The sequence below is a fragment of the Centrocercus urophasianus genome, unplaced genomic scaffold, assembly GCF_019232065.1.
Source record: "Centrocercus urophasianus isolate 14NV4802_14NV808 unplaced genomic scaffold, USGS_Curo_1.0 seq_57, whole genome shotgun sequence".
Taxonomy (NCBI): Eukaryota; Metazoa; Chordata; class Aves; order Galliformes; family Phasianidae; genus Centrocercus; species Centrocercus urophasianus.
Window position 1 is genome coordinate 507,365 of NW_024885166.1, and position 11,162 is coordinate 518,526.

The 11,162-nt window shown below is 46.5% G+C and overlaps 1 protein-coding gene across 5 annotated transcripts in view; it reads right to left on the reverse strand.

Annotated features, from left to right (window-relative positions):
* TLK2 (tousled like kinase 2) overlaps nt 1–10,708 on the reverse strand; it is a 43,484-nt gene extending 32,776 nt beyond the window's left edge. The window contains exons 1-3 of one of the 5 annotated variants that reach the window (XM_042836041.1): nt 10,661–10,708; nt 8,647–8,735; nt 6,844–6,909 (exon numbers count right to left, since the gene is read on the reverse strand). In XM_042836041.1, the coding sequence (XP_042691975.1) occupies nt 6,844–6,909; nt 8,647–8,727 (147 nt within the window). In that variant the 5' untranslated portion in view covers nt 8,728–8,735; nt 10,661–10,708. Of the gene's footprint in view, nt 1–6,843; nt 6,910–8,646; nt 9,406–10,660 lie in introns of those variants that run through there. The other 4 variants (XM_042836042.1, XM_042836045.1, XM_042836044.1 and 1 more) reach the window with 4 other exon arrangements.
* Between the last annotated feature and the right edge of the window lie 454 nt (nt 10,709–11,162).

Sequence of the window (11,162 nt, forward strand, 5' to 3'; positions counted from 1 at the left end):
ACACATGGTAGTGCACTAAAAACTGCACAAGTCATGAGGAACAAGACTGAAGCCAGGCAGCTTTTTCTCAGTATTCTGATTTGGCTTTTGCAATTATGTCTATTTCTGCATCAGTTTAATTCCTATCTAACCACAGTCACAAAGCAGTCAAGGCAGCATTCAAAAGGTCTAAGACAGCTAACTGGCTTGAGAAACAAAACTGATCTGTTGAGCAGCATTAGTTCAAAGCACAGGTCTTTAGGCAAGCATCTGCTTGGCCTCGGCTACAACTTTAGAGGCAAGGCATACATTACTGGTATCAGATGCTGGCAGCACCACCAAATTTTCTTTCATTTTTTTTTAATGTATATTTTTTTCCACTAAGAAAGTGAACAAGTTGTGTTAACAGCAGTAAAACTGTCACCCACACGACAATCCCTCTCACCAGGCTATTTTATGGGCCCACAGCTGAACTGCCAGAAGAGCAGTCGCTCCCAGCAAGCTGATGCACAAACCCAAGAGGCTGGAATAGCTTTATCAAAACAGTATCCAGATACCTACAGGAGTCTGACTGCATCTCTGCAGGCTCTGCTGGATACACACCTACAGCTTTAGGTATCCAAGCATTTTGGAAAGTTATTTTCTAAAAAATCGCTATCGAAATTGTTTTTAAGAAGGAAAGAGAAGTGAATCATGCAAAGTCACTGTTTTAGCCTATTGCTCTGACACAAAAGTGTCCTCCCACAGCCCGAACTCAAGAAATGTAGACAAATTTGACAAAGATATAAAAACAAAATCCACAATTACTGATGGAACGCATTAACAGGAAGAATGACACGATAAAGCCATCTCTCCATTAATAACTTGGGAGCATCTTTTCCCAAAGATTCATTCTATTTTGGCATTCTTATTTTTGCAGTAAGCACTTCCCACCAACCAACCCTTCCTCAAGGCAAAGCCGCTTCTCATTACATGCTTGAACAGAAGACTTAGGGGAGGGTTAGTGCAGAAGCCTGAGCACCACAGAAGGATCCCACAATAGATTACTTTGGAGGGTAGCAATTCTCCCTTCCCCACTTATAAGAAAGACAACCTCCATACAATGAAGCTTGTGACACAACCTAGCTATTACGAATCCCTTTTCCAAGCAGGCATCCACACAAAGCAACAGTTCTGTTTACTTTCTGTGTGACACTGTGAATGTTAACTAGCAAATCTGTTTCTCCTTAAAGGACATGCTTAGCTGCTCCGAAGAAATAATGAAAAATAGAAATGAAAAAAACAAACCCAAGCAACCCACACTTGAACAACTCAAGAAGCTCCATGTTCAGGAATCTTGTTCACAATCAAATCACTTCGGAACACGGCAGATGATATTCTTTAAGGGGGTTGGATGGGGGCCCCTGGAGATCATCTAGCCTAACCTCCTGCTAAAAGAAGACCTGTACATTAGGCTGCACAGGAACCTACTCCCTTCAACTCATTGTCCCATTAGCTGAAGACTTTGCAATTAGCACAAAGAACATTTCACCTTGTGTCCTCACTGATACAAAGCTTAACGTTTCATTGTGCCCTATACTAACAACCAAGCTTTCCACACTGCCCCATCCCCAATCCTTCCCACTGTCACGGGGCATGGATCTTACTGTTAGAACTCTTGGCTGTCCTGGCCATTTACTTCTTGGCCAACAGGACTTTACAGAACTACCAACACTAACCTTAAGCACATTTGTGCTCTCAGGGATAATAAGTAACATCTTATGGCAAACGTGATAGAAAGCTAGCCTTCTCACCCATGTAAAAACACTGTTTACAAACTACACAAATGCTGTCCCTCCACAACGCTTCACTTTCTCTCATGAAATCAAACCTGAGCAGCATGGCTGAAACGTCAACCTTCAGCGCGAGCATGAAGGCTTGATAAGAACAGAAGCATCTCAGCCCATTAGCACTCGCTGGTCTCAGATAGACAGGTTGGGGCTGTGACATCATGAAGATGAAAGTGAAAGTTGTTCCCCACGTTTGCTTCAATTTCCTTGCCTCCATTTTGCACATGGATAGCAAATGACAAGAACAGCTGCTCCCGAAATGCCACATTTGAGCTTTTCAGGAACACTGCGGTTGAACGGATGTTCTCCATGGGGCCGGGCTGCACTGCACTCTAACCTGTAATAATAAGCTGATGAAGGCATCCGTAGTGAGAAACAACCCAAGACTTTTCAGAAATCCAGGTTGAAACTCATGCAATCATAGAACCACAGAATGGCCTGGGTTGAAAAGGAACACAGTGCTCATCTGGTTCCAACCCCCTGCTGTGTGCAGGTCGCCAACCAGCAGCCCAGGCTGCCCAGAGCCACATCCAGCCTGGCCTTGAATGCCTGCAGGGATGGGGCATCCACAGCCTCCTTGGGCAACCTGTGCCAGTGCCTCACCACCCTCTGGGTGAAAAAGCTTCCTCCTAACATCCAATCCAAACCTCCCCAGCCTCACTTTAAAACCATTCCCCCTTGTCCTATCACCATCCACCCTCCCAATGGAATATTAAGATCTGGAATGCAAGCAGCCTCCAGAAATGCCTAATACAAAATCCCTAATGGTTTTCCCCCTCCAGAGGACAGCTATCTGTACTATTTCACATGTGCAAACCTACTGCTCTAGAGGAGTTGGAATGAAACTCTTTTTTGCCATCAACAGAAGAGCAATTCCATTCTGATCACAGATTCTCCCGTTACTGTAGAACATCCCCTAGAAACCACACTGACAGCATCATAAAACTGAATTCAACAAAGGAACATAAATGGTGAAAAGGAACTGAGTACTTTATCACAGAATCAGGAAAGCAAAGTTTGAGAGCTGTTTGTAAGCATCTGCAAGTTCACTGTCATGTTTACTGATTTTGTGAACAAATGCAAAATCCTTTGCAGACAATTTTTGACCTAATTCCACCGAATGAGTTTTTGCTTCCCTTGACTGCCCTCAAGTAGGCCTACAGCTCCTATTTCTTTTACAGCAAAGCATCAGGCCTGTCTTACAGGCAAGAAGCTAAAGCATCTTGTTCACGTGAAACTTAGCAAAAAAAACCACTTGTTCTGAGGTATTCAGACTACAAAAACACAGAGTGCTCGTTAGGATGTGCTGCACTTGCAGCAATGAAGATGCAGTACCTGGGATGTTTAAGGAGCACTCACTGCTACTGCTCTTCTCTCATACTTATGCAAGAGGAAGAAGACAGTTTTCATGATCCTCCAGCTACATACCTACTTTCACACACAACCTCATGTTATCAACTACTTAAAGCAACAGGTTTAGGCAATGGATATGAGAAACTATACATCTGAGTGTCTGCCCTTCAGTTAACAGTGAGGGAGCGCGTGTGCACACTAAAAAAATCTTCAAATTTATGTTTTATCATTCCTGGCTGTTTATATTTAACTCAGCATCTGACACTGGATAAATGTTCAGTACTTAATTTAGCGTTCCATTTTAAGTGGTCATGACACAAAAAGAATTAAAGGAATGAACCTGAATTTTGGGAAAAAGTAAGTAAGCAATGGCAAAGAGTACTGACACCAGAATAAAGCTCGGAAAGCAGTAGGAGAGAGTAAACTTGCACAAGTTCACACTGGAAGGGCTTATGAGTTTTGTTTCTTGAATCACCTGCAGTGGCATCAGGCTTTTCTAGCAGTCTGCTTTGGGATAACAGTGCACTGCTCTGCTCTCACTTTCAGCCCACTCACACACCATACCCCAGCAAGGGAAATGGCGATGGGGCTCAGCAAACATTTGAAATACGTGGGTCATCTGAAAGAAGCTAACAGTTCTTATGGTGTGTACCCAAATGACAAGCAAAAGAACAGCACGCACTTCCTCCTCAGTGAGGAATTTTTCTGAGATAAGCTGGCATGCTCTCTTCCCTTGTGATTCACCTTTCAACTGCTCTAAGTGGCCTACCTGTGCACAATAAAACCTCCATGTTGAGAACTGGATGCAGGAGCAGCAGGCCCTTTCAAGACTCCCACTCAAAGGCGAGAATTGAAAACCTGTCCACTTACACAAGCTACTCAGTTAGTCATTTCTCCCTTTGCAAGAGCCCTGGGAATGCCACAAACGAGGCACAGTGGCTGAAGTTTCAATAGAAACAACTCAGCCTGATAATAGATCCCATTGCATCTCCTGTAACACAGTTAGTCTGACTCAGGCCTCCCTTACCTACCTCCTGTTCAAGCCTACACACTGCCTCGCATGACTCCCCAGCCTCTCCAAGCTCCCAGACACGATGCTCCAGGCTCGTCTGCGCCTCTTCCGTTGGGCAGCCTCCATTTTGTGTTCTGCAACTCCTCATACTGGAAGAGAGCTCTAGGAATCCAAGCTGCCTAGCTGGAGTCTCACATGTGGAGTTACGTGCGTTGCAAAACTCTCTTGCTAACTCAGTGGCGGAGATCTGCTTCACTACCTCAGGCCAATGCAGCCCAAATTATTCTGAATTCTGCAGCAAATCAAGAGATTTCAAAGGGAAAAAGTCAGTCCTTTGTCCCACTACAAGTTACTGCTGACTCCACAGGCTTACACCAAAGAGAAATGCTTTTCCAGTCATTCTAATCCATGGGCCAGGTTTAGGAAACATTTTCATCTCATTTTGAGAATCTCTAAAGTGTGAGAATTAAAGCCTGCTTCTAGAAAAGCTCAATGTTAACCAACATTATGGCCAATAACAAAGTCCCCATATCACCCCATATGCCACAGGTTTTTCTTTTTGCCATGAGAAGTTAGGCTACCATCGGCCATGCACAGCTACCCTGCCTTGCATATGATAGGTAAACAAATTTGGAACAGGATTTGCTTGAGCCCCATTATGCCTCAAGAGTTCTCTTAGAAAAAAAGACTATTATTTTACTGACAGCAAGTTGGACAGAAACATCACACAACTCAACCCGAACCTCAATTCAGGGGCAGGAGCAGAACTGAGATCTGATAACTGTTTCTGAACTCCAGCAGCTAGACAACGCATTAGAAATAAAGAACACTGCCCAAAGAAACATCCAAACAGTTTTCAGCTATCTGGCACCAACTCCTGGCACTTTCTGCAGTAGCTGATAAGTTTATATCAAAGGTTCAAAACTCTTATTAATTAGTTCCTCTGGTGGCATGTGACACCTGTCAGGGACTACCAGTGTGCAGCTCTGCTTCCCTCCAAAGAAAACAATTCCGCTCGTGTGTTAATTCTCAGCTTGGTAACTTGTGTTGCTAAAAACATTGCCAAGCAGACTACACAACTGCTAGTTATTGAACTGATTGAGACTTTCTATGATGCAGCATCAGAGAAAGGATAAAAACAAGCCACAAAAAAAAAAAAAGCTGTTCTTTTTTCTGAGCTGTTCTCTTTTTGGAGGCAGATGTTCTGCAACGTCAGTGACACTCTTCAGGTTATTTTCATTTTCCTCTTTGTGATACCTCAAAGAGAGAGGAAAGGGAGCAGTAGCTGCCACCAAGACCAATGCTTGTCTTACACAAAAACAGAGCCAGTCACCCTCTAGAAATACTGAGCCTTTCTGTGTTTGTTACAGCAAAGTGCTGCACACAGTTCAGTTTAAAGACCATTTAACTATCGACTTGCAGCAAACACCCACAGTGCAGACATGATCCAGCCTGGCTAAGCCTGAAGCAAACTATGCACACAAATTCACCCATCACAACTACCTATTCCAACCCTCATCCAGCAGAAGCCTCTGAAAATGACACCCATTCTTGTGAGCTAACCCATCTGGTACCTTAACAGACAAAACCAAAGGATGCCATCTCCAGAAACAACCTCTTTTGCCTTCTATACCTCCTGACCCAAGGAAGATGCCCAAGATGACTAGCCAGAATAATATCTCAAGTGAACATGCTTGAATTTCCCCTATGTACATAAACACAAACTAGAGCCAGATAAACAAGAATACTTGCAGATGTCAGACAGTCACATGTTAATTCAAGGACTTGCTCTGTGAATCTGGGGGAGAATGGCACTTCACCATATGGCAGGAATAGAGAGCTTCAGAAAGCTGGCGATGCTTTAGATATCTGGTGACCTGGATGCACCACAAGGACTATCACAGTTGCCTAGAAACATCCCTTGCTCATAAATTCCATGTGTTAACTCCAAGCTTCTAGAGAAGTATATTCTCCAACTACTAAGAAAATCCATCACGGTCTTGCAACAGAATTTTGTGGCATTTAGGACTGCAAACGACCTCAGCCATTGGGTTGTGCCTTCAGCCACCACAGGAGGTGACAGCCCACAGCTGCTTCCAGAACAGTTTAGGATTTCTGTGCTCTACTACTGTTACTGGAAGGCATTCACAGAATCCTGATGGCTAGGAGCATTTTTTTTTCCTAGTTTCTAGATCAAAAACTTATTCTTGATCAGTTTACTTAGAATTGCATGCAGATATTTCTTTGATTGCAAACAAGAAGGAAAAATAGTCTTTAAAGCTGCTGTTCCATGAAAGATGCTAACTAGCACGTCAGTTTTATGCAGGCTCAAAACATACCCTGTACTTTCCAACATTAAAGAAATGTAACTGAGCACACTGAGCAGCACAACAAGGCAATGGAAGGCAGGAAGCTCAGAGCTGCAACTGCCTGCTGCATTTACCCAATAGGAGAGCATCTAAGAGGACATTTCTTCCTTTTATGCAATAAACAGCAACAGAATACCTCTATCCCAGGAGGATGCGCCAGTCCCAGTCCCACTAGATGGCACTAATTTACTCTAGGCAGCTTTCCTTCAACATTTAATTGGAGAGGGCTACAAATCTCAGTTGAATCACACAAATTGTATCACAGCTTTCCCAACACATTCCCTTGAAGACAGTGACCTACCAATGCCAGTGCGGAGCATGACGGACGGAGACTTGGGGGGGTAGGGAGGGAATTTGAAGCACCAACCTGGGAGGGAATGTAGTATCTGAGATTAATATTGCAACCAAGACTTGCTGCAACATAGTAGAGTCATGCTAATTCATATCAACGGTTGGCTGATCTATTGCAAATTAGCAAGTACATCAATATATATTGTGTAATGCACTTTAACAGTTTACTGACCAACACGAGGTAACACTGCACAGTAACAGGGCAAAACACCCAGCAAAGAGCTTTGCTTAAAGCGTGCTCTCCAAGAAATGAGGACTTATCACTCAGATTTGTTTTAGTAACAGAATGACTTGTTAATATTCACCTGAACAAAGTAAGGGTGCACACTGTTTCCAGACTAGACACACAGAAAATAATTTAGCCTTGCTTTCCTATATCCTTTAAAGGTTATTCCTTTAAAAGGAGCAGTTCCTAACGTTTTTCAAGAGCACTGAGTATGTTGGCACTCTTTTAAACAAAGGCAGTCTCTGTGATTTTAAGTCTTAAGAAAGTTGTTTGACTTTATTTATACTCTACCTACACTGGGAGGAAGAAGCAAGAACAGATGAGAAAGTACATTAAAAGTTGTAACGTTGTATAAAACATCTTTCAAGATCATAACTACATTACAGAGCATAAACTTGTAAAAGCCCTGAGATCAGAAGTCTTAAGAGTGGGAAAAAGATCAAAAAAGCCCACATTCCTACTTCAGTAACTGAAAGTTTCTCGTTAATGACTTCAGTGTTAATCACCCTCACTACACTGCTTCAAAACTGGATCTTTTACTTCTTCATGCTCTCTTCCAAGACTTAACCTTGTCTGAGTTCTGGCTGAAGTACATAAAGAAAAAGTATGCACTCAAACTAAACCAATTTAAAGCTCTGATTTACTATCAGTTTTTTCTAATGCAGATCTACAAAGTTTCTTTCCAAAACAATGCTAAGAAGCTTCCATAAGTTCCACTGCAAAGATGCTGTTTTACCTTCCACCTTTCCGTCGTTCAAAACTCAGCACCTTCATGAAAAATAAACTCCTTATCACTGACCTAGTTTAAAATGAGTTCTGCCACCATTTCATTGCTCAGAGAGGAAATCAATTTAGCACTACCAACAACATCTGGAGAGCTAATAACTTAATGCTAGCACGTCCAGCAGCCACACAATGTTGTTGTTAGGTGTCTCACCTAAGAAAACCAGCTACTGGGTAGTTCTGAAGTTGTACGTGAGGACAAAGATGGGATTTACCAGCAGGCTGTGGATCACTGATAGGGGAAAGTTTACCTTCAAGTACTTTTGGGTGTGTTTCATGCAACCAAGAAAGTAGGCAATTTCAACACGTTGTACCCAGAAAGAACTGCGTGTACAAATTCCTGAAAATATTCAGCCTGGTTACATGTTGTATTAAACACAATCAACTTGAAACTGTATCTAACAAGGGGCCAAATCCAATTCCCAAATGCATACTTGGAGAAAGGAAGAGACAGGTAAGATTCCCAAAGACAAAGCCGTCCTTTTTTAGTGGAGTGCAAGCTGCCTTAAGATGGAGCAACTCCTGAGAACTCCTTTGGAACCCCAAATCTTCCGTATAACACTGCATCTGCTCATAGAGATCCCATTTTCATTCCTCTTCAACATACTTCAGACAAATCAGCAGTCAAAACAGAGCTATGGATACAAACGCATCCTGCTAGCAAAGCAAAATTAGCAAGGGGGGGAGGAAGAAAAGAAAGCATTGCAGGGTGTCATGCCTTTCACTGAAGGTATCTGTACTCACCTTAGCAACACCAACTCCAGTAAACCTGGCCTCCAGTAGTTCCTGCCTTCGTGGGTCCAGGCTATGCAATTCTTCCATCATTTCTGCTGCTGTGGGAGAATAACGTTCAGATTATGCAATGCAAGGAAAGGAGAGATTTAAGATCCCGTGCCACTGACAAGACTCAAAAGTGCCTGTTTTCATAACCACGTAGAGAGCATTTTCTTGCAAGAGAAATACGAGATTGCCATGCAATAACAGCATGATTTTGTCACCATATCACTGTACGTAAACCACAACCCTGATGGAGAGGTTCATCTTCTCTCTGTAGCACCAGCCATTTCAAGATCTCTTAATCCAAGAAACCAATTATGTCACATTCTCCCACTGGATGCTTTATTAAAAGGAAAACACAGGACCAGAGGGTTATGACTAAAGGCTTCACAGCTTCCCATCCATCCTGCACGACTGGGAGAAAAAAGCAAAGATCCTCATCCCAGAATTTATTTTTGGCCAACCCCTAAAACAGGTCTCCCAAAACTCCAGATTTCACTGACAACAGCTCTGCTTCTTCCAAGCACGGAAAGGGATTGTCAGAGGAAAATGATGCATGTTTACATCTCTCTGTTACGAAGTACTGGATACCCCCAGCTGCATCTCTACACTGGATGTACCCGGGGTACCTCTCAGCAATCTGATGCCATGGATGCCATCACTTGAGAGGTTCAGAAACAACCGACCAAACAAGCATGGCTGTGTGAAGAATCATAAAACGTAAAATGCAGATACTGAACTACGAAAAAAAGAAAAAAAAAAAAAAAAAAAAAAAAGGGACAAATTTCAATTTTCATTTTGACTGCGAATCGCATCTTCCCAAATGCACCAATCCAGTCCATCATTTCCAGAAATGTCTGTTCCAGTTTCATTTCCCAGACGAAGGTAAGGGAAAAAAAAAAAAGGGACAGAAGATAAAGATTTGCTGTATAAAGAAGCGCATGTGAGGAGGAAAGTTCCTGAAGGGCAGCAAGTGCCCTCTAGATCAGGCAGCATACAGTTGTTCCTTTTATTAACTGTCCATTTTGTCCCTGCTGTTTCCTCCAAATGCTGCAGCTCTAAGTTACAGAAGGCTGAGTGAATCAATCATTCACAAGCGCTCTCCCCAACCGGCAACGAGCCTCAACAACCAAATGCAGTCACCACAGAACCCCATTTCTACTATTTGCTCCAACAAAGCTATCAGCCTAGTTTTCAAAACAGGAAATCTGTGCAGTGAGGAAAATGACAGGCGAGCCCTAAAGGTGTTCAAGAGCTCTGCTCTCCTTTATGGGGATGGAACAGCGGGGATGCCGGGCTGGGGAAGGGGCAGCCCAGCTGGGAAGGGGTCGCACCAAACCGCCCCCAGCCCTGAGCCCCTCTGCCCGCAGGGGTCTGGGGAAAGCCCTCCTCCATCCACCCACCCATCCATCCATCCCTGGTGGCAGCGGATGGCATCCCCTCCCTGCCCTCCTCCCGACGGCTCTTAGGGGCGACGCGCGGCCCCTCTCTCCAAACACGGGCACGCGTTGTTCGAGCAGCCTGCCCAGCCGCTGCACCGCCTCGGCCTGCCTCCTCCCGTCACCGCCTCGCTGCCAGGCCGGAGATCTAAAGGCCGTGCCCACCTCTTCACCTCCTCACCGCGCTCCCCCAGGGCCGTCCCCGTTCTTACCCTTCCCCCCCCCACCCCCCTTCCCCATATACACCCCAACACCCCACCGGGGCCTCGCGTCGATCCGAACACCCGCGGCCCAGGCCTCGCTCCGCCGCCTCGGGGCACGCACAGGCCGCGGCCCTTCCGCCTGACCCCGGCCCGGCCCCGCCGCGGCCAGCAGCGGCCAGCGCTCCGCCGCCACCCCGCCCTCCCTCCCCCCGGTGGTCGCCGTCCGCCGCCCCCTCCGCCCCCACGGCCCACGGAAGGTGGGGGATCCCCACCGCCCCCCCTCTCTTCTTCCTCCTCCTCCTCCCTCCTCCTCCTCCTCCTTCCCCAGGCTTCTCTCACCTGGCGCTGCTGCTCGTGCCGCCGCCCCGCCGCTCCTCTCCCCTCCCGCCCGGGCCCGGCGCTCCCCGGGCACCGCTCGGATCCCGCCGCCGGGGGCAGGAGGAGGAGGAGGAGGAGGAGGAGGAAGAGGGAGGGAGGGAACCTGCTGCTGCGGCGGCGGCAGAGGCACGGGCGGGAGGGGGAGGCCAGGGGCGGCTCCGCGGCCTCTCGTGAGCCGCCGCTGCGGGTGCCCGGGGGAGAAGGGCGGAGGGGAAGGGAACGGCGGCGGAACGGGGCGGGGGGGGGGGGGGGGTGGAAGGCGGGGGCGAACCTCGGTTCGGGTGGCGGAGCGGGGACGGAGCTAGGCCGCGGATCCCCGGCCTCGCGTAGAAGCCTCGGCCGAGCGCGGCGCGCGAAAGCCGGCAGAGGTGGCGAGGCCTCGCGGCAGGACAAAGGCCCGAGGGAGGGCTCGGCGGGTGCGGCGCCCGGGCAGGTGGCGGGGGGGTTCGGTGGGGGGGGGGGG